This window comes from Psittacula echo, assembly GCF_963264785.1.
Source record: "Psittacula echo genome assembly, chromosome: 3".
Taxonomy (NCBI): Eukaryota; Metazoa; Chordata; class Aves; order Psittaciformes; family Psittacidae; genus Psittacula; species Psittacula echo.
This window is the reverse complement of record NC_137736.1, coordinates 49933064-49956504: the sequence shown is the minus strand read 5'-3', so window position 1 is coordinate 49956504 and position 23441 is coordinate 49933064. Positions and strand designations below refer to the sequence as shown.

The window sequence follows — 23441 nt, the reverse complement described above, 5'->3', positions numbered from 1 at the left end:
CCTGGAAATGTTCAAGTCAAGTTTGATGGGTCTTTGAGCAACCTGGTCTGGTGGAAGGTGTCCCTGCCTGTGGCAAGGGGGTTGGAACTAAGTGATCTTTAAGGTCCCTTCCAAGCTAAACCATCTTGTGATTCTGTAATTCTATTATTTATATTAAAATGTATCAAGAGTCTTGTAAATATTTGGTACATTAATATTATTATTAAAGTTGTGTTAGGCATTGGCTGATTATTAACTGGCTCAATAAATTCCTATGTTTTGCATATAGATCAGTGTTTGGTATTCTACTGTACTGACTCAGCTACTGCCTGGCACAAAGCATCCCAGCTTCACCTGGATATACACCCTTCTCTTTTCTGAGATGCTAACATTGCATTTTCTTTCACTTTCTTTCACTTTGAAATCAGTGTTTCACCAAAATCCATGACCTTCATTCCACGGTGTGTGTTCTAGAACATTTAGTTTGCCTGCCTTATTAAGAGCTTCTATTCTCTGTTTACAGTGAATTGGGCTTTCTCCAGATGAACAGGGGAAATTTTTTGTGTTGATCAGCCTGGCTACAGCTTCCATTATAATTTCCTTCTTTTTTTTTTTTTTTGGGGGGGGGGGTTGGGGAAATGCTTGCAAGCAAAGCAAAACAAGGAATTCATTCACTGTTTCCCATGGGCAGGCAGGTGTTCAGCCATCTCCAGTAAATCAGGGCTCCATCATGCATAATGGTGACTTGGGAAGCCAAACACCATCACTTCGAACATCCCCCTTTCCTTCTTCCCCCAGCTTTGTATACTGAGTATGATATTGTATGATACGGGATATCCCTTGGGTCATTTGGGGTCAGCTCTCCCGGCTGTGTCACATCCCAACTCCCTGCCTACTTGCTGGTGGGGTGGTGTGAGGAGTAGAAAAGGCCTTGGCTCTGTGTGAGCACTGCTCAGCAATAGCCCAAAACATCCCTGAATTATTAATGCTGTTTTCAGCCCAAATCCAAAACATAACCCCATACTTGCTACTATGAAGGAAATTAACTCTATCCCAGCCCAAACCAGTGCAATAGGTAAATAGAAATTACCCACAGGCTTTAGCAAAAGCTTCTTGGATATAATGAAGCTGAAACATGATCAGCAAAACGCTTTATTTTTAAGGGATATAAAATGCCCTGTGGTTACTAGAAGTGCTGTCACTTAGAAAGGTTATCAGCTTCCTTTGAAATGAAAAAGTAGGCCCAGAAAAATCATTCAGCCATCTTGTGCTGAGTTATAGCAAATAATCTATCAGGAAAAATAAATTTAAAAAATTATCAAAAACACCTGATTTTTTTTCCTCCTTTCTATAGGCCAAGTTTAATTTTCCCATGACAGCTCTATCTGGCAGCCTCGCTTCCCATCAGTGCAATCTGTCATTCTAGATTATTTCAATTAAGTTCTCTCTCTTGTTTTGCATTTGCTGAGGAGTCATTATGGCACACTCCCAAATCAGTAGTCAAGAAAAGTAATCCTCTCTATTTGTACATTGTTAGAAGAAAGGGGAAAGAAAGAGATGTTTTCTCTTTTTCCTGTCTGTCCTGGAAGCCTTCTCCAAAGGTGTTACAGAATTAGAAGATTTACTTTGAAGACTGACTGTGAAGACTGAGTTACAGAATGTGAAGGCTTGAGTTTGGGGCTTTTATGAGTTAATATGAAAATGTTTTAAATTCATTCTATACACCTTTGCTGCTTGTAGATCGTTTCTGCTTTACAAAAATTCACTTCTGTCTTGTAGGTGGAGAATTAAAAGCCTTTCCTTGCACTCATTGCTTCAGTGCAGAAGTTGGACTTCTTTATAAAAGCACAGCAACTTTATAAGATTCCTTGTGCCTGAGTCTCCAGGGTAGAGAATCCATGCTGAGCATGGGAAACTGGAGAGAGCTTATTGTACTGACATTGATATTGTTTCTCCATGTGCCCCTGAACTCAGAGAAATTCACATTTCTAATGGGGTTGCCATGTCTCCCTTTGCTGAAATCAGCTCTCCAACCTGCTTCCAAGTGCAGAGAACGGTAGCCACCACAATGATATTGTAGTTTATATCCCTGAACCTTTAAATATGTGATTGTACATGAACTAAGCAGCTGCAGTGTTGAGTACCCACCTTGTATCTACTAACCTGTATGTTGTTACTTTCACTTGATTACTACTTCCAGCTGATGTTTAGTTTCCATCTGAATAAGGCTATGTTTTGCTGAAGAGGCAGTAAATGGGGTACCACCAGAAAGGCTGTCTTTGGTTCAGGAGCCCTCCAGTGTAAACTGTGAAAAGGAAGGAAATGAGTAGATAACTCAAAGCCCTTTCTGTGACCTGCTCATCCATTCAATTGATGAAGGAATGAGGAAGATTATGTTCAAAGAAGAAATTAATAGGTTTTACTTCTGTTGAAAGTGCTTATCTCCATATGCTCATAACTGTACTGAGCTACCAGGAGTCAGGCAGGTGCAAAGATGCTGAGGCAGGAGCTTTGGTATTCCAGTTGTTTGTTCATGCCAAGCCCAGCTGTACTGGTGGATTACAATGGGCACATTAAGTCTGGATTCTGTCCTCTTACAACCTTATGTTACACACTTAGTTTTTACAAAGAGTGACAAGTGCATGTTGGAGCAATTGCACCAGACCAGCTTTTTTTAATCAGGAGCTTTCTTAATCTAATCAGCACCTTAAAAAGCTATTTCCATGATGCTTCTCCTCCTCCTTTCTTTATTTAACATTTCAGTTGGACGAGTAGCTTATGTTGAGTTGGAGATGGCAGCTCCTTTTCATTGCTAGATGGGAAACACTGGTAGCCCTCAGTGTAGCTCCTCTGTGGTTTGCTGCAGAGCTCAGCTAGGCAGGAGCTGATAGATTGCTGTTGATGTGGGTTAGCATGAAACTTCTCAAAAGCAGGATGGATAGGAATTATTTGTTCTGTTTTCCAGAGTACACTTTCAGCCCAAATGAATTTATTGTATATTTGGAGTTCAGTAAATATTTTTTTTCCCCTCCCTTGTTATGTCTTTACTTGCAACAGGGTTTACTGATGCATAAATAGAAGATAATGAAAAGCTACATTTCAGCTCATCTTTAAAGACCTCATTGTAGTTTGCTATCCCAAATGGAGTTGCTCAGATCACATAATGAAAATGCATTTTGTGGGGTAAAAAGCAAAGTATACTTCAGTAAATGTAAGGCATTCCTGCCTTGGAGGAGAGCCAGTAATTCTGATTTCTAGCAAAAACATATCACACAGTTTTCTTCTTGAAAGACCTGGACCAGTCAGGTGGCCAAACATCCTGTGTCCCTGAGCTGCACGTCCAGCCCTTGCTGCATATGTGAGAACCGACTTGATGAAAACCTTCTTCAAGGAAGGAAATGCCAGTGGGGTCCTAAATCTCTGTTCCAGGAAATGGCAAGGCCCAGTTGGTGCATTTGGGGCCCTTGGCATAACCAGCTAATGTGAGCCCCAGTGATTTCTGCTGCCTTGCTCTCTCCCACAGGGCTTGCCCTGGGATTGCTTGTGGGATGCAATTTGTTCTCCACCCGATCTTGTACCCTTGAATAATTTGTGAGCTTAATTTGGTTATGCTCAAGCCTACAGAGTGGGTTCCTGAATCTCATTCCCTTTTGAATCTCACTTCAGTCTTTGAAACCAGAAGCATAGCTGCTAAAGTTAGTGTCACTCTGTCAGGAAAAAATTGCTGGAACAAAAACTGGATGCAGAAATGCCGTTCATTGTGGTGTGTAGCAGCATAATTACACATTAAGGGGGAGGGCTGTCAGCGTGCATTATGTACCATATGTGTATGGGTGCAATTTAGACACACTCATCGTTGGCGCACCAATGTTGGCTGTGTATTTCAGTCAGTAAAGAAGGCAGAGGCTGGCATCATGCCCTGCTTACAGGGGAGGAAATCCCAGCATTCAGGTGGCCACTGTTGCTGGGAGCTCTCATTGTCTTCTTTTGGGAGATGTTCTCCTTTGAGATTTTTTTTCTCAAGTATTAAGGTGTCAAGTGTTACAGTGTCAAGTTTTTTTCAAGATATTTAAGTGTTGAAAAGAGTATTTGTTTTCATTTTTGACCTTTATTTTGTTCTGTAAGTCATCTTATGATATTCATAAATCCTCTCTGCAGGGTTCCTTCATATCTTTCGTTCCTCTGTGGCCCATTCTCTGCTGTGGCCAATTTTTGTTGAGATGTTTCTGTGCAATTTCTGCTATTTGGCTGGTGCCTGAAAAGTCCCATCCCAATATAGCCATCAGGAAACTCAATGTTCATCATGAACAGAGCTCTAGAAATGCTTGTCACCATCCTGAGAAAAGGAAAATAAATGGGAATTTCTCTGGCAATCTGTAGACCCAAACCTTGGAACAAACAACTGCTAGTCTGCAGCTGGGCCTTGAGGCTTACTTCCATGTCTTTGTGGGATTTAAGTACAGAAGTTTGTTTTCTTCCAAGTATATAGCATTCATATATAGGATATGCAGAATGCAGAAGCATTCACATATTACACATGTAATATTGTCAATATGAGAGTGCTAATTGTCATTGTAAAATACGTTTTTGGCGTATTTTTCCCGGTGTCTGCCTGAAGCCGAGCATAAATCCTTTTATCCCTCTAAATTTGTATTCATGTCAGTTTTATTCACTGTGATTTTGCTCCACTTTGTCTTGCTTTAGATTGCACATCATGCCTACCAGTGGAGGAAGAGTCGATTTTGAAATTTTTTTGCGTGTCAGATTTCCCTGTATCCAATTTTATCAAAAAAGCTGTCACCAACTTCTGAAACCAGCAAACCTTTTTTCCTTCTAATTACATTTTTACCATATGTTCATCCAGATGGCATATGCCAAACATTTTCTAGGGTGCTATAAAATGACCTGACTTTAGAGGTTTTAACTGCTGAAGAAGCTAATGAAAAAAATAGAATTGACACTGGGGCAGAAATATAGTCCTAGAAAGAATGAAGGGGGGAGGAGGGGAAGTGATGCATCCTCCCAGTTGTATTTTGTACTTATGATACTGAACTCTCAGTACACTTACCTGCATGAAAACAGTGAAAGTGCAGGGAATGTTTTATTGAAGTGTTAAAAGTTGACTCTTCTTTGAACAGCTGAAAATAAAACTTTTGTCTGTTGAATATGTCCGAAAAAGTATTCTGAAGCTGTAAGCAACTCTCCAGTTTTCTGCAAAATGGAGCAAAAACTGTTTGTCAAGCCACCAGATTCTCTGTAGGAGCAGCAATTTTACTTAGCAATGTAATAACTATTTGGGCACCTCTTCCCTGAAATGTCATTTCCAAGTAGAAGAAAGATACAGTTGATGCATGATTTTGACACTTGTGTCCTAGTTCTTACTAATCCTTATGGGATTTCTAGGAGAAAATAAATTAACTTGAGGTATACTGAGAGGTGCCAGAAAGGGAAGGGAAGGAATTACTTTTCATATTTAGCTACTAGCTAAGACAAATAAATGAAGATCAGTTTTTCACATTCTGCAGAGTTTGTGTATTTGTTCTCACCGATAACCGTTTCCTGTCGTTGTTTTGATAGTTCTTGCAGATTATCAATGGGAAAAGTACAAAATTCCCTTATGTTATTATCAGTTTCTGTAATATTGTCTCAAGTCTCAAGTCATTTTACTTAATGCTAATTCCTGAAGACAGGTGATTGAGCAAGAATCAAATTTACTTTCTTTTGTTGCTGCAGTAGCTTTTATGACTCCCAGTTGCAAAGGAGATTTTGAGCACATAACCTGAGGCTCCGAATGAACAAAGACATAGTTTCAGGGTGGATGGGCGGAGGCTCATGGTCTCAGGGATTCAGCTAGACAATTATACATGAAGTTTTGTTTGACATCCTTAACTTGCATAGGTCTTTTTGAAAATCTCAATTGCAATCAACAAAGCAGATCCTCCACCTCCTCTGAATTAACGAGACAGGATTTTTACAGTGCTCAGTGATTTGAAGTGGTTTTATTATTTCTGAACTAAACCTGTGATAAAAAGTCCCTGTCTCCATCCTCCTCAGCCACTTCCACTCATCAACCCATGAGTGGTTTGACATTTCCACAGACTATTTTCCATCATTGACCAGGATTACACCTGCTGTGTCTCAAGTTAAAACAGAGTTTATTTTGTGGTTAAATCAATCTGTAGAGCAGCGGCATTGCAACTATTTAAAAGCTAAGGAATAAAACCCTCAAAATTGAGAATTGGTATTAACCTTTGAAGTAATAGAAACAAGCTATAATACGGAAATACATAATGAAACACAGTGCAGCCAGTCTTCACACTTGTCATGATACAATGCAAGACCCATTTAGTTATGGTTATGTAGTTTTTGCATGTGTGGGTGTGCAGCTGTGTTAAACTAACTTTGAGGTATCACCTTTTCTGCTTCTTTTTTTGGTTTTTTGATGTCTTTGCAGAATGCAGCTGAAGTTGTTGGGTGCCTTTGTGAAGTATTTCCAAAATAATGTTTACTGTAACCAGCGTTACTGGATTCATGCAGTAGGTTTCAGTTTCTTAGAAGAGTTAGACCCCTAAGCATTTTCCTGTGAAAATGCAAACTCCTGCACAACAAATTTCAGCCTGCTGAGGACAGGGTTTCTTAGCTGCCTTAGACGAAACTGTCAGAATTAGCTCACTAATCCCTAAGTGCCAGGGAATGACATGTCAAAATCCGAAGGCTGAGAAAGCATTGTACTGAGATACTTTGCTTTCAGCTACTAATAGGCATTATTAAATCAAGCTCTCATTTTAATTAGTCTTTGTTTAGATATTACATGTGTTATTCAGTGTGTAATTTGAATGAGGAAAACGCTAAGAAGGTTTCCTTAGAAAGCGCTACCAAGTTAATCATTATGAATCTAATGATGTGAAGATTCAAAGTGCCAGCCTTAAATCATACCTCTGACTTCCCTGAGCATGAATTCAGGTATTCAGTTGCTACATTAGGCTCCCCATAATGTCCTGGGTAGCTGAATTGTGCTGGCAGGTGCTGGCTGCTTTGTCGCAGCTCAGCAGTGTTCCCCAAGGTGTCTTTCTTTCCTAATTTTCTTCCTCCTTCACTTGCCATAGTCCCCTTAGTAGATGACTGTGCACATGAATTTTATGCCACCCTGCAATGCGTCCATTCTGCTCTGTTTGTCGGTGCATATACACTCACATGACTATTTTCGTTTCGCCTGTTACCTTCTCTTTTGAGTATAGTTGCCACAGAGAGCTTTCGAGAGTCAGTACTTGGAATTACACTTCTGCTATGATTTTCCATAGCTGGCAGTTTATCTCTCAGAAGAGGCTAGTATATAAAATCTCTGTTCAAGAAATTCTCTATGAATTACTCTCTTTAATAATGGCAGCTGTCGCCCACTGCTCACAAGAAGAGTACATCAGAGGAGACAGCCTTGTGTGAAGCAGGGACTCATGTCAGTCATTGAAAATGGTGAGACGAGAATCTGTCTTTGAAAAGGCAATTTAAGGGCATCTTGCATTTGTGTATATGGAAAGAACAGTTGATGCTCAAAATCAGCCTTTTTCCTTTTCTTCTATTTTTCCTTCAGAAAAGTAAATCTTTAGTACCATATGATTCTTTTCAGGTGATACTGTGCTTACTATGATCTAAGCATAGTACCATCTAAACACATTTTTACTGGAAATGGGAAATTTGCAGTGTTGCAGCTACTCTTTTAGGAAAGTTTCACTGTTAAAGAGATGCTCTGTGTAAGATTTTAAGTCCAAGGTTATTAGATTCTGCTTTAGAACTCTTAGCATAGATATTCTTCAGTAATCAATAGTTCCGTAGCTGACATGGAGATCAAATACCTCCAATTAATGCAAAATTCAAATTTGTCTTGAACTATGCTACTACAACTGGCATCTCAATAATGAACTATCCACAGGAGGAAGCAGGTTTGTCAATGTACCGTCACACGAAACTTTGAGTATTCATGTAATCTCTTCTGGGATCATATTCATATATCTTGCAGCTCTCTTGAAATACACTTCCAACGTACTGAATGATAGAAGAATATCTGATGTAGCAAGCTGTGGAAGCATGAGATGAAGGGTCTTTTTAGTTGATGTATTTGAAGGTGGATAACCTTAAAAATCAATAAAACCTGCTGTGCCTCTCAGAATCATGATGGACGGCTCCTCGCTGATCCTCTTGCTTAGGCTTTGAATAACTGATGCTGTGCTGCTGCTCAGTACAAGCCGATGCAATGGCTGGAGTGAGGCATCCGGTAGTAAAGCTGGTCTTTTGAGCAAATCTCTGAGTTTTCTCTTGGATTTTATTATCAGAAGTACAGCCTGTTGGCGAGGTTTTTCAGGGGTTGTTTTGTTGGTTTTTTTTCTGCATGATTTAGTTTTCAAACCAGACTACACAAAGTGCTTGAAGAGAGCAGGAAAGTAGTTTTCAAAGGCAAAAGCTGTATTTTCAAGTTGCTTGTAAATATGGGATTTCCTCTTTGGAGACAGTGTCAGCTTTTAGAGCCCTGGTTACAAAAATGGAAACACCTATTAGGAAGAAATGATTGAACAGAACATTTTAACTTTGTGGAAATTTTAGTAAGGCTGTCACCTAAAAAGGGTGACAACTGTAGAGTTGCATATTCTCTACCAAAGCAAAATTCATGTGTTGAAATAGATACATAGTTTTTTGAATACCAGTGGCACCTCAGAACGTAGCCCATTTGAAAGACAAATCATAAATAGGAATTGATGGGGAAGAGGGTGTCTGGGAGGTCTTGAAGATAGATTTCATAAAGAGTCTGCATAAAACTCTCTAGATTTTCTAAAACTTCTTTCGAATAAATGTAATAGAAAGTTACCTAAATTAACTGACAAGAACTGGAGGAATAGGAGGAGGAGGACAATTAAGTATCAGATATGAAGTTCTACCTAGTAACAGAAAATAAAGTTTCTTTGCTGTCTTCACCTAATAGAGATGCTAGAAGCAGAGAGAATATCTTAATTTTTCCTTATTTTTGTAAGGAAGTAGCTTCTGCTATCTCTGATCATATGCATAAAAAGGCAGCGTGTTACTCTTAGGCAGACAGAATCTAGTGGTAGGGATAGAGAGTTTCTGTGAAGAAAAGCTCAAGAAAAATCCAGTCACAGGAATAAGCTCCCACTGAGAGTTTACTGAGACTTTACTGATTTTCTGTGTATCAGTAATAGAAGCAGACCGTGGAGAGAATTGAAATTGATGTCATGCTCGAGGCGTATGTGTTGGGGAAAGACCAGAGAAGTTTTTGCATGTCATTGATGCTGAAAAGAGATCTCTGAATGATGCCTTTTTCCTTATGGACAGCCTGTGTGGAGTCCTTCAGGGAATTGTATTTGAAGGTGGAAGAGGGACAGGAGGTGAGAGCAATAATTCTGGTTGCATGGGATGTCTCTTAATTCTCTTTATATGTAAGATTATAAAGCACCTTCCTGCTCAAAGCCCCGTCCAACCTGGCCTTGAACACTGCCAGGGATGCAGCAGCCACAGCCTCTCTGGGCAACCTGACATGAGTTCAATTAATGGCATTTGGAACAGTATGACACTGAAGTGGTCTGTTTTTCTGTATAATCAGTACTGAGAATTGGTAGCTGTGATTCAGTGAGGAGTTCCAGTCATCAGGTGGGAAACACAAAGAATGTTCCAGTTCAGTCAGCATGCAGCATCAGTCACATTTCTATGTTTATTAATGTTAATTTAAAAGTCTCTGTGTTTTTAAACCATGACCTCTTTCATGGATATGTGATGCTGAATAGTTTTCATCCTTTCTTATTTTCTGCTTGAAAAATCAAGGTCTTTCCCTCCAGCTATGAGAAATTTTACTTCTAGGTACAATAAGCATCATCATAGCACTGTAGCTGAAAGTATTTCAGTAATTGCTGTTGAATATATTTTCTTAATATCTTTTCTTTTTTTTTTTTTCTTCTTTTCCTCCCCTGGAACAGTTTGCAGTGACTTCACAGAGTTTACACAAGTAGTAAATATAGAGCTGTTACCTGTACCTTTGGTAGTCTGTTTGAGAGAACTCAGCTCAGAAACTTGCTCAGCATCTTAGAAAACCAAATTTAAATGTGTGTCCTCTCTTCTTACAAGAGGCTGGCAGGCTCTAATTGTTATGTTTTACATTATGAGTAGATCACTTTATTATTTTTCCCTTCCAAAAAATGAAGGATGAAAACTTCAAGTACATATGACAAAGGTTTTATTGTTGGCTTATTTTTCTTTCATATATGGGTTATGATTAAATGTATGCTGTCAAAGACAGACCTCTTTATAGGCTGGTAATATTGATCAGTATTTGAGACCTGCCAGGAGCATTATTACTTCATGTAGAAAAGAATCTAACGGAAAATTACTAAGTTGATGTTTTAGTTCCTATAGTGAGAACATTTCAGGTATTCATCTCATATCTTTGCAGAAATTGCTTGGCTCAAGTAGATACCACAAAATCATGTTTTAATGATTTTTTTCCTTTTTCCATCTTTTTTTTTTTTTTTTCCACAGTCACATGACACAATCAGCCACATTTGAAGACCCTCGAATAGAGAGCTGCCAAATAACCCCTCCAGCCCCTCGGAAAGTGGAAATGAGGAGGGATCCTGTGCTAGGATTTGGGTTTGTGGCTGGTAGTGAAAAGCCAGTTGTTGTACGTTCAGTAACACCAGGTATGTTTTCCCCACCTGACCACAGAAGCAAACTCAGACTTAATCTGACTGAGATGAAATACAGTTGCAAATTTGAGTACTGTTAAAATATTCAGGCAGACAAAGTAGTTACAAATACTAGGTAGTTTTTTGCATCTTGTATTACCCAGTAGTTTCCTTCCTTGCACTCATTTTTGAACATTATGTAAATGTGTTAACAAGAAGCCAGTTTTAGGTTATTACTCTGAGCCGTTGCTCTTGCTTGCCTGAAAAGAGTTGACCCACTTCATTCAAGGAAAGAAGGTCTTCCCCCTGCTACATTTATATTGGTTTGATGTCACCTTCATTGCCATTGAATCAGTGTTTTCGAGAGGTATGTTGAGTTGTGAGATTAAATCTTACATATTTTGAGTTCTTTTTATCATCAGCTTCACAAGGAGAACTAGGTTTCCACTGTAATACTTGGTTCTAACTGCAGTATTCGTTTATGAAAAAGAGGATGTTATCGCTGGCTTTTGTATTTGTTTTTTTTTTATTATTATTTATTTAATGGACACTTCTGTATAACTACGTGGCAAAAAGCCAGGTCAAAATAGATCCTTAACTGCCTTACATGGAGTGAATATTATTGAGGTTTGTGGCATTTTTGAACTTATGGGTGACCATACCTGGGACTCATCAGTCTGACTAGCAGCCTCCTGCTCTCTATGCTTGAAACTTCAGCTCTTATGTAAAATTGTCTTGGAGCCTCGGACAGAGATTTGACTTTGCTCTTGTTCAATATGTCCTCCAGACCAGCCACAGAGAGCAGAGGAGAGGCAAAATTGACTTTGTGAAGTTCTGATGTCATTTACCCACATGTGTGCATTGGTTATATTTTCATTGCTTTCAGATGAACCAAGCAATGTAACTAATATTTGAATTACAACCAGACAGTTATTTTCTCCCAAGTTAGCATTATTAATGTAGTTCAATGCTAAAGTTCAGTTTGGAAAAGGTGTATATTATATCCTGTTCCAAGTGGAGGAAAATGGACTCAGGACGACATTCTCCTACATGGATTTGTATTCGTTCATGCTGAATATATATAAGTGAAGTTTTCAAACCAAACAGAGGAAAGGAAGAGCATCAGCTTAGTTATGAAATGAATTGGTTTTGATATGGAAACACTTTCTTTTAGGACTTTATTTTCATATTGGTAATATTACTGGGGTTTTAGTGTATCATCATTGTGGAGTTCAGAGAGGATACATCTTTTCACTAGCAGTTGCAATGTCACACCCTCTTCTGGGCACGTAATCGTGCTGAGAAGTAAAGTATTATGTGCATTTAATAAAGCATAAACTCAATATGCATTTCAGCAATGTCAGAATCCAAAGCACATAGACATGTACACGTGTGTCTACTCAGACTAATGCTGAATATCTGTGTCTAAATGAAAGTGGCAATGCTTTTGGATTTCACCAAGTGGTAGGAATCCAGAGGAAAAGAGACTCAGAGGCTAGAGGCACAGAAACTTACTGTCTTCAGATTAAAGAAAGCAGGTTTGTTTTGCCCAAAACTGAGAAGTCAAAGGAGAGACTGCAAATGACTTTCAAATAGGTAAGTGATGTTTTGTAGGAAAGAGATGTAAGATGTTCTCCAGTGTTACTTTGCCTGGGACAGGAAACTACGTTGCAGCAGGGAAGATCTGATGCAGACACCAGAGAAAAAGACATCCTGGTCTTAACAATAGTTAAACAAAATAATTTCTTTATGGGAAAAGGAGTCATCCTTAGGGTGGTCTTACTTGTGTATCAGACAAACATTGAGAAAGGTGTGATTGGTCACACTTGAAAGGGTGAATTAGGCCACCTCTTATGGGTCCTTTTGGCCATCCAGAAAATCAAGCTGTTATGTTTAGGTGGCTAGATGCTGGTTTGCAACTTAACTTGAGGAACTTCAATAAAAACGCTCACTAGCTTTCAAGATTGTCCTTGTGAAGAAGTACTGGTAATGCCAGAAATAGTGTTAGTATTAAACATGCAATTATTTGAAGAAGAAAAGACTCATAGTATGTGAACAACAGAGTGCATTTACAATGGTCTGCTAACCTGTGCTTTTTTTTATATTTGTCTCCAGGCGGTCCCTCTGAAGGAAAGCTTATACCAGGGGATCAGATCATAATGATTAATGATGAGCCAGTCAGCACTGCTCCAAGGGAGAGAGTCATCGACCTTGTCAGGTAGTTGCTGTCCTGTCACTTAAACCATGAACCCAGTGCCCTATTGGCCGTGCAGTCATTTGATAATACAGCAAGTCTTGCCTTCTCATGGCTGAGGAAAAAGAAAATAATGTTTAGTCATAATAAAGAATGGTGAACTATTTTAGTATTTAAATGAAGTGTCCTTTTAAATGTCCTCTGGGTAACTGAAAAAATATAAGATGATACTGGAACAGCTCCAAAGTACTTGGGTATCAAAAGAGAAATAGTGTTCTCCTGGTATTTATTTTTGGTATGGGTTGTTGAAAAGATAATTCCTGGAGCAAGGCAGCTTGAGTCATTATTGCTCTATTGCCTTTTTTACCTGAAGAAAGTTGAGGCAGGTCTGTCATATGTAAAAAGGAAAGAAAATGTGGTGGGGTGATTTTCAAGAGCAGATGGGTGCATGTAAATGGGAATATATAGGGAAGCTCAAAGAGTTTGGGATGGATTTCAGGTAGATCAATTTGTGTGAAAAGAGTAGGTAGGGATGTGTAGATAGGAGGCAGAAAACAAGACAGAAAACTGACTGTGAAGAGTGCAGGAAAGCTGAAATGTCAATATTTGTAATGGGATGTAGAAGGAAATAAAGAACAGGGACTGAAAAATATTCAGGATGTAGAAAAAGATGTGGTGTGGTTCATATAATAAGTTTTGCATTTGGAGTATAAAGAAATGTTAGTGCATTGCATAGAAAAATTATTAGTAATAAAAAAATTAAACATTAAAATCTTTGGTTTAAATCCCAGTAGCCTGGTTGCTGCACACCAGTTTTATTTCTGTATTTTTCTTTCTCATTGGTGTAATCTCTGAATTGGTGGGTCTCATTGATTCCTGGGAGATACTCAGGTTTTAATTGTGCAGGCACCTCTCCTCAGAACTGGTAGTTGTCACTGCTGTGTTACCCATGTAATTTTGGAAAGTCACACTTGCTTCAAGAAATTTGGGCAGGAGGTGCCATGACAGTTGTACTCCTCTTGCAGATCACAATTTGAGCAAATGTGTGCTCGTTTACTGGGGATCAAGGAAATTTAAGCAAAATTCATACGGAGAAACAGAAATAGTATAAAGATGTCTGCAACACTGATTCCTTCATCTGAGTTAAGCAGGTTTCAGATTTAGAAAAAAAAAAAAAATAAAAAAAAAAAAAAAAAGGAGTGTTAACCTGTAAGTCTACTAAGAGAAATGCAGAACATTAAGAGGGGACTTCAGCACTTCATTTTGTCACAATGACCAAATGAAGTGCATGAACTGTCCTGTTCCTTATAAGTTTCTGTCCTACAATCTGTATTGGCCATCAGCACAAGCTTCACAAATGGGCCTTAAATTAATTTTTGATGTCTTTGATTCTTCATAAAGTGATCATATTTCAATCGTCTTTCATATATATATATATTTAAGTAATTAGAATTAGGATCTCTTTCTCATTTCTTTACTGCCAGCAATATGTAGCAATGACAACAAGGTAAATAGACTGATTAGGCTTGAAACTAACTGAATTTATTGCGTGGCTGATTCTCTGTCAGCCTTCAAATGAGAAACTGAATAAGAATGTCACACTTCCCAATTATGTTGACTCTGTAGGTAGTGTCTTAAACTAAGTGGTGTTGCATTCCAGGGGAAGATTTTGGTGACACTTTTCTTACACTATAATTCTACCTCTGCTTTCAAAATCTATCTGCCATTGGGATTTTGACAGAGACTCATTCTTTGATGGGACCTAGAGTGAAACATATTGGGATTGTATATTACAGCATTTGAAATAAAGAGCTTTCTCTTCATGCTAGTGGGGACACCTGGAATGATTAGTCACTGTCACTGTACAATCCTGACACCATAGCAGAGGAAGTTCTTTACACCAATGAAATAATGAATCTCTTCTGTATAATAGAAGGTTTTCATATGCATACATCTGCAACTTTGAAAATGCTTGCTTTCAGTTTTCAGTGTGCAGGGAAGATATTTTGAAATCATGTTTTCCAGCTGGGAGCAGTGTATCTGTAGTCACGAATGAATGCGTTTTAGATGCAGGAGTTAGGCAATAGGCATAATAACAAAATGATAGAATTGAGATGGGATTTCTGGAGGTCATTCAGTCTAACCTCTTGCTCAAAGCAAACTAGTGTCAAAGTTAGATGTGGCTGCTAAGCACTTGTCAAATCAAGTTTTTAGGATCTCCAAAGGTGGGGATTTTACAACCACACTGGGCAGATGTTTCAGTTCGCATCTTTCAAAGATAATAGACGACAGTTTTTACAAGACATGAGCCAACTCTTGTGGCTGCCCTAGATGCATACCATCTGGGCCCATGGACTTAGGCCTCTTGCCTAAGCAATCACTCATTCAGTCTTTGCCTACTACTGGGACTACTTTGTCTGTTCCCTAAATTCTGCCACTAAACTCAGCAACCAGGGTGGCAGATCTTGCCGCTAAAGACCAAAACCAAGAAAGCAGCACGTTGAGGTACTTGAGGCCTTTTCAGTGCCCTTCATTTGGTTGCCCACCCCTTTTAACAGTGAATTCATACTTCCCTTGGCTTTCACTGTTGATGTAGTTGTAGAGGCCCTTCTTGTTACCCTTCGCATCCTGTACCAGTTTCAGTGCCAGGTGAACTTTGTAAACTCCAACCCTGCCTGGCCAGGTAGGGATTCTCTTTTTTTCCTGGGTAAACTCTCTGTTTCCATGTCTGGTTGGCTTCTGTTTTGCACTGGGTCTTGGTCGGATGTTCCCTGTGGAGTCATGCTACTATTCTGCTGTGCCTGCCTGCTTCATTGAGGATTGGAATAGGCTGTTCTGGCACTTGGAAGAGGCTCTCCATGAAGATCACTCAACTCTGCTGGGCTCTGGCTTTTCAGAGCAGTATCCCACAGGAACCTGGCTGCCAGTGCCCTGGACAACACGAAGTCTGCTCTTTAGCTTGGACTCCTCTTCCTCCTGTCCCTCAGGACCATCTTGTGGTCACTGCAACACATTAATGAAAATTGATATTCTGACACCACATTTTTTCTGTGACTGCATAGTCTCATACTGATTAGGAATTACAAGGTATATTTTATATTAGTGGTGTGAAATTCAGTGCCTATTTTTATGCATCTTTCCCTCAAACCTTTTTCTAAAGTCAAGAAATTATTTGTCTATAATTGCAGAGTGTGGAAAAAATTACTCCTCTTTCAAAATAAAGACATAAAGATCACAGTATGCTGAACAGAAAAACGAGAACTCCATGAGGAAAAAAGAAGCAGATTTTGTAACCAGATGAGCATCATGCTTTAACAAGCTTAGCAAGACTCAAAACTTCCAAGCAAAAGTATACAGAAATGTTAGATGCTAGGTCAACCTTGAATGTTAAACAGCATTTTCAGTGTAATGAAATATTTGATTGCTTTCCCAGAAAATATTGTCAGGACATTTATTTATGAAAAGAGTTATGCTATTGAAGGAAAAGAACATGGAAAAGAGAATTTCTGCAATGGTCTACATTAAATCCAAAAAATAAAAAAAAAGATTCAGAATGTCCACCAAGAAGAGTATCTGAAATATGTCAATTAAATCTTTTTTCATTAGGAAAAAGCATATGCCTAAGCAATAAATCTGTTTTATTTTTAATTTTTCCACAAATTAAGTTGATGCAATTTATTTCAGATCACTTGTTTTTCTTCAGCCCTTTTACTGTCAGCTCCAAATTCATTATGTACCTTCTATTCCTATAGGATTAGAAATAAATAGACCAGTATTTTAGAAAGTCCCTTTTGTGTAACAGTTTTGCTAGAGGAAAATGCAAGGAGATAAAAAGAGCACATAATACAGAAATTTTCACATTGTCTCTGTTGCATTTTAATATTTTAATTATGTGTGTGCTTTCTAAATATTCATTACTGAAAATAAGCTTCCTTAAGTAGAAAATTGTATTAAAGCCACCTCTGCTGACTCTAGGGGGTACTGAGCAGGAACCTGGTGAAAGCTTCTGGTTTGTTTTTGAGAATTGAGGGATACTGCTGTATCCTAGCAGGTCGCAGGTCTGGAGATTACTTGGGGTATTCATTATAAATATCCCCTGCAGGCCATTCTCATCACCTAATTCTTTTGCCTCTGCTTTATTGGCAACATTTAATTAGTGTTCAAGTTGTCCTTTGAAAGCTAAGATTGCAGAAATATGAATATTGTATGATTTGCAGACAAAATACATAAGGACTCATTATTTCCAGGTAATGTTCAATGGCTTTTACACCATATTATGGTCTGAGCTATTTTCAAGCAGAAATCCAGAAGTCATGTTTATGGTTTCCCATACAAAGAGAGGTCACCTTTATGAGCATCACTTAGGTCTGCAATCTAGATGTGTTCCATTCAAGACAGAAAGTTATTGAAGTTTGAAAAAAGAGGAAGAAACAAGCCCAGTATTCTAGATGTATGGTTACAGTCCAGGCAAGGAACAAGTGAACAGAATGCTAAAGAAGGAAGATGTATTTGAAGTGCAGTCAGTTCAAAATTATAGCAGGAGCTACTTATGTTGGTTTTATTTTATTCAAGTTATTCTATATTCTTTGTAACCTTATCTAGGTGTTCCTGCTCTGGCAGGGGGATTGGACTAGATGATCTTTTGAGGTCCCTTCCAATCTCTAACATACTGTGATACTGTGATAACTTGAAGTTTTGCACATATACTTAACAATAAGTACTTTGATATAACATTGAGGTCATTGCACAATGCAGCAATTTTTGCATATTTAAGGTGAGCAACAATGCAAAACTAATATATTAGAAGGCGTATTAATGTACTGTAACAATTAATTTGTTGTTCAGAGGTGCATTTCATGATCATTGGCTAATGATAAATTTGTATCTTTTTAAGAATCAGTTTAATGAACCAAACCATCTTTTAAAACACTTGATGAAATATATCTAATAAATAATATACATTATAATATATTTATAGATAATTCCTACAGCATGAATGGCTTACTTGATCATCTTAGATTGTCCTGAGTATGCATTAGTCTATAAGCATTGCAACATAAATGAAATGCCTTTTTATTTAGTAAGATACTTGAGTGAAATTGCCACTTAAGTGGTAAGATGTACAGCTTGCCACATAATGCGGACTCTGAGTAGGAGACAGTAGTGGTATTTTTTTCATACTTCAAGTAAATGGTTATGCAGGCAGCCTGTGAAGAGAGAAGGCATCTGAAGAGGGTGATCCATCCAAGATACTTGTTTTGGAATAAACTCGCCTGTTGCAGAAAGCTTATTTATACATTAACTAAAGAAAGAGCACATAAAGCTCTCTTAGAATAGAAAGCTGACTTCTAGGTTGCTAAATTAAGCTAGATTAATTCATTCATTGAAACTGTAACAGCAGTAAATTAGCATTTGATGTCCTGTGGAATTCCACTAAAAGACTTTAATTGCAAAGTGAGAAATGAAAAAGGTGAAATTCATTAAGGGCTTTTCTTTGTTGTTGGCTCAGCTCGATTTTCTATTTCAGAAAAATGACTCAAAAAACTTTCTGAAGTAACTCTTGCTTTGGCAAGTTAGTGTCAGAGGAAGTTTTCATCAAGAGGATCTGGAGGATTCTTCCAATTCTGCAGTAGAATTTGTTTACATTTTGTATTACCATAAGACTGGAGAGAAGGAACTCTCCAGGATTTCAGGCTGCGTGTTAAGTACTAACATGCATTTAATCAATACTGACCCTTCTCACCATCATCTTGTAGTGGATGAGGATTCTGTCACTGCCATTTTTCTCCATGTGTTTCAGGGATCAGGTTGCCTTCTCTGCGTCATCATAGCTAAATGCAAGTGCAAAAGGGAGCTCAGTGGCAGTGCCTATCATCTTCTCCCAGTAGCTTAAGATACCATTTTTTAAGTGTAATTTCTGTCTGTGATCTTAGACTGTTCATACATTGGATCAAGCAATTTTGGTGGACTTAAAGATATTCTTTCTTCATCAATATCATAGAGAAAAAATTAAGCATATTAAGCTAGCAGTTATGATACTGCTTAGCAACCAAGAATCTTGAAATGTGCTTTTCCTGAAAAAGCAGTTATGCAGACTTTTTAATCTGAAGATACTCCATTATACTCGCAGGTCAGCATATAAATCTAGAGGCTGTAACCATCTTGTTTCAAACCTTGATCTATGAATTACTAGTGTTTGGGGTTTTAGATACATAATACTGAATAGGGGGACAAAATGTTGAACCAAATTATCTGTAGGAGTTTTAGAAGTGACATTAGTGGAGATAAGCTTTCTGTCAGGGCATTTAATTAGCTACTTCTGATCAGCTGGCCCAAGCACAGAGCTGGGAATCAGGGTATGAGAACTTCCTATCTGACCTGACGGATGCTGTTAGATGTATATCTTCTACCTTTTGAGATGTTTCTGCAATATAATACAGAGATAACTTAAGTACTTTAAATCAGCTGCTGCAAACTGAGAGCACAGATTTAAGTATTGTCTTCTTTGCACAGTTCCAGTTTCTTGGCTGCTGTGTTGAGATGCTTCTGGTACTTGAGCTAATATATTGAGAGCTAATTTTAATTATTAATCTGTAATACGTTTTCACAAAAGCTTTCCCACCTCTTTGAAGACTCTTAAGGTTAAGCAGAGTTGAAAGCTGTATAGACACATTACTTGTTATTGTAAAATGAATACCAACTATGGAAATGATTCACTTTTGAATCTGTTATATCTGTGAAAGCGTGCAGTCTCATATCATTTCTCTGTTCTTAGAAGAAAGTTGGCTGATACAGTTTAGACAGGTTTGAGCTCAATAATTCAAATATTTGGAATGCTGAGAACTTAATTTTAGTAAGTATCTTTTCACGTTCATCATGGTGCGTGCCTCCTAGAGTTAGCAAGTCTAGGGTCTTTTTGAAATTCCAAAGCTTGATATGTCATCTAGTTGAAATGTGTCATCATCTTACTCTGTTACCCTCTAGAAAAAAGAGGCAGCCATGATGAATTTCAGGTCAACGCTTCTGTGACAAGTTGCTTTATGATAACTGAATGCAAGAGAATGGCCAGGCATGTGCAACAGCTGTGCCCAAAACACAAGCAACTGTACCTTCAGTAGGTACAGTTCTTCAGATGTGAGCTAGCAAACCTTGCTCTCATTAGCTTGTTCTGACAAGCAGAGTTCCTTCTTCTCATACAACTAAACAAAAGCGTTGGCTTGTCTGCATGGAGGCTTTATTTTGAAGCCAGATGCACTGATGTGAATGTTTCAAAATATTGTTTCCATGTGAAGTCATACAAATAAACACCCAGCTTTGAGTTTATTATGAATTAACCCTTCCAGGTGATGTATTTCTTCTATATTGCACTATCAGCAATAGACGTTTATCCTTCGTGCTGTTGCTGCGAGTCCCGTGCACCAAAGGATAACTTCCCGTTGGAATATGTGACAGAAGGTATCTAAAAATCTCATGTTCTGTGTTTGGTGTGGGGAGCATTAGAGAAGAGGTGTCAAGCTTCAGAAAACTCATGGTTTCTCTCTCCTGACAGCATTATCTGTTTCTTTGGGATGACATTTCCAAATCATAAAAGATATGTTGAACAAGACAGACCTCCACATTGTGCTGTTGGTACTTGAATATCCTGTGGCTTGTGTGGATGCCTTGAGGACGTTATTACAGGACAGCTAGAGTTATACGAGACAAACATTGTGATATGGAACAGATTAATCAGCAGAAAGCAGAAAACAGGGAGGAAGGCAAGACAGAGACAGGTTCAGGAGCTTGCTAGGAAAGTGCCAGTCTGTGCAGAATAGTTTCTGGGCTTGGAGAAGCAGTATGAGCTGACAGGAGGGGATTGTGCTGTGCATTTGGGGCTGCCAGTAAGGAATGACTGTGAAGTATGACAGGGATGCCTTCACCACTGCATGCATAGAACTCACAAAGCAGCTCTGTCCTTCCAGAAGTGTGTGGTTGCCCTCACTGGGAAATTTACAACTTCCTCATCCTTCCAGTCGATTGTTGACTGATTCAGCACGTACACATCAGCTTATGGAGCTACTATAATGGAGAGCATAGCCATTTTTGTGATGCGGTAGTTGCATGGTGTAAGGTCTGTGATACTTTGTGAAGACTTGTGTTACAAAGAGCATGGACAGTGGTAACATCAACATTCCCTTTTATCTTGAGGCAGTGCTGGACATTTGGATCACAAAAATTAACTGTTTTTATCTGCTGCTTAAATAGCTTCAGGATGACTGAGAAATACTTCTTTAAAAAACTAAAAGGTAGATGGCAGTATCAAGAAAAAGGCTCATAGTTACTATGAATTACAACTAAATGCTGTATTTTGATAGACAGACAGCAAAGATGATGTTAAGACCTGGAAGGCAAGCATGATATTTTTAAGGTTTTGTAAGTTTACCCTTGGAGGATTACGTCTGCTACAGGCACCTTGTGTCAAGGAAAGGCAAAAGGTTTTTAATCTCCTGTTTTTAAGGAATGATGTTTTGAGGGTGGCAGTTTTATATGCACCAGTGCTCATAGGAAATGTAAAAGGTAATTTAAACTGTTGAGAGAGAAGAGTGAAAAACCTGTGTCCAATTTGCAAAGTCTTGTATAGTTCCATGAATCTGAAATACTTTTAGTTTTAAACTGTTAGTTCTGCAGAAGCTCCTGGCAGTGTCTATATTTGACGGGGTTTGTGCATTTAAAAAAATGTCAAATTGGAGAACATAAAGCTAGTGTAACTGTGTGTTGGCTGTGCTTTTTTTTTTTTTTTTTTTTTTTTTTTTTGTAGCACAGTGAGAATGGAGGATTTTAAAAAATCAAAAATGAATAGCTTTTAAAAAATCTTGAACCATGTAATTGGAAAATATGAATGAATTGAGGTCTTAAGTCCTCACTGAGCTTCTTCAATACTGAGTACAGCTGTGCCCTGCGTTCAGCAGTAGCAGTCATTTTTCTCCTTCTTAGTAGCTGGTGCAGTGCTGTGGTTTTGACTTTCAGGCTGGGAATAGTGCTGATAACACCGATGTTTTTAGTGGTTGCTCAGTAATGTTTACTCTGACCAAGGACTTTCTGAGTCTCATGCTCTGCCAGGGCGGAGGGGAAGCTGGGAGGAAGCAGAGACAGGACATCTGACCCAAACTAGCCAAAGAGGTATTCCATACCACAGCACGTCATGACCACTATATAAACTGGGGGCAGTTACCCGGAAGGGCTAGATCACTGCTTGGTCAGGCTGGGTATCAGTCAGCGGCTGGTGAGCAGTTGTATTCTCTTCCCGTGTTATTTCCTTTATCATTATTGTTATTGGTGGTAGCAGCAGTGATTTGTGTTATACCTTAGTTACTGGACTGCTCTTATCTCAACCCATGGGAGTTACATTCTTTTCATTCTCCTCTCCATCCCTCCGGGAGTGGGGGGAGGAAGGGGGGGGAGTGAGAGAGTGGCTGCGTGGTTCTGGGTTGCCGACTGGACTTAAACCAGGACAAGCTGGCATGTCAAGTGGTGGTATAGTACTGTTCCTGTAGTTAAGGGAGCACTTTTTTTCTAGATCAAGATGAAAGCAGCACTCGCTGGGGTGAGAAGGAGATAAGGAGAGTGACTGGGTAAAACCCTACTCAGAGCAAAATTTCATGTAGAGGTTTTGGTACCTTATGATCCATTGGTATAATGGTATAATTTTATTGAATTGTATAATGGAAAGCTGACTCAGGAGTTCCTGAAAATGGGAAGACCTTTCTCTGGCTCTTTGGTATGTTGATATAGTGTCTTTCTGACTTCCTGATTCTCAGAGTTAGGTTTCAGTATCATAATCCCATTTACTTCCAAGACTATATCTATGCTTCTGTACTTCATTGCTCTGACAGCAGTGTTGACTGTCAGTCAGCCAAAGAAATATGGGGGTGACAGTACTTGACACCAGTAACTTGTAGTTTGCCTGTGGAGCTAGAAAATCACACAAATAGTACAAATAAGAAGTAGCTGGCTGAATACTAGTCTGATAAAACTCTCTCATTCCAAACTTCTTTTTGATTCAAAGATGTTTAGACTTAATTGTGTTGTAAGAAAATTGGATTTGGCTCTTGGTGCAGTTGACTTTAAATTTTTATGTCTCTCTCTTTGTTTTGGCAAGGCCTAATCATTTTTGGAAGCTTTTTCAAAAATATTGAGAAATAAGATCAAAAGGCTTAAGACTGTCATTAGCAAGTCCTTTCTCTTTCCTGCTTCCCTCCAATAAGAATAATTGTGTGACTCATAGTCTCTCTTAGCAGTTGATAGTATAATGTAATTGGAATAGAAATGTTCGAGGGACTTCTGTGTTGGTTGATGGTCTAGAAAACAGAATTAGATCATATTTTTAATTTAGCAATAGTACACCCAAGAAGGACTCCCAGAATTGCCAAGGGATTGCGTATCTATATCTAACTTGATCTGATATGCCCAATCAGAAGGTTAGTTAAAAGCGAAGCAGAACAGTTTTACATATTCTGACTCATCAATCCCCAAAGTGAGATTCTTCAGTTAAATATTACCACTGATTGGGATGACTCTGGGTTATAGTGGAAGGTCAAAGAACAAAA

General features: G+C 38.6%; 1 protein-coding gene across 2 annotated transcripts in view; it reads left to right on the top strand.

The window, feature by feature from the left end:
• Positions 1-23441, top strand: part of FRMPD4 (FERM and PDZ domain containing 4) — a gene marked incomplete at both ends in the record, with an annotated part of 301819 nt that overhangs the window by 221383 nt on the left and 56995 nt on the right. For both annotated transcript variants that reach the window (XM_080612877.1, XM_080612876.1), the window contains 2 exons: positions 10516-10676; positions 12777-12879. In XM_080612877.1, the coding sequence (XP_080469003.1) occupies positions 10516-10676; positions 12777-12879 (264 nt within the window). The remainder of the gene's footprint in view (positions 1-10515; positions 10677-12776; positions 12880-23441) is intronic.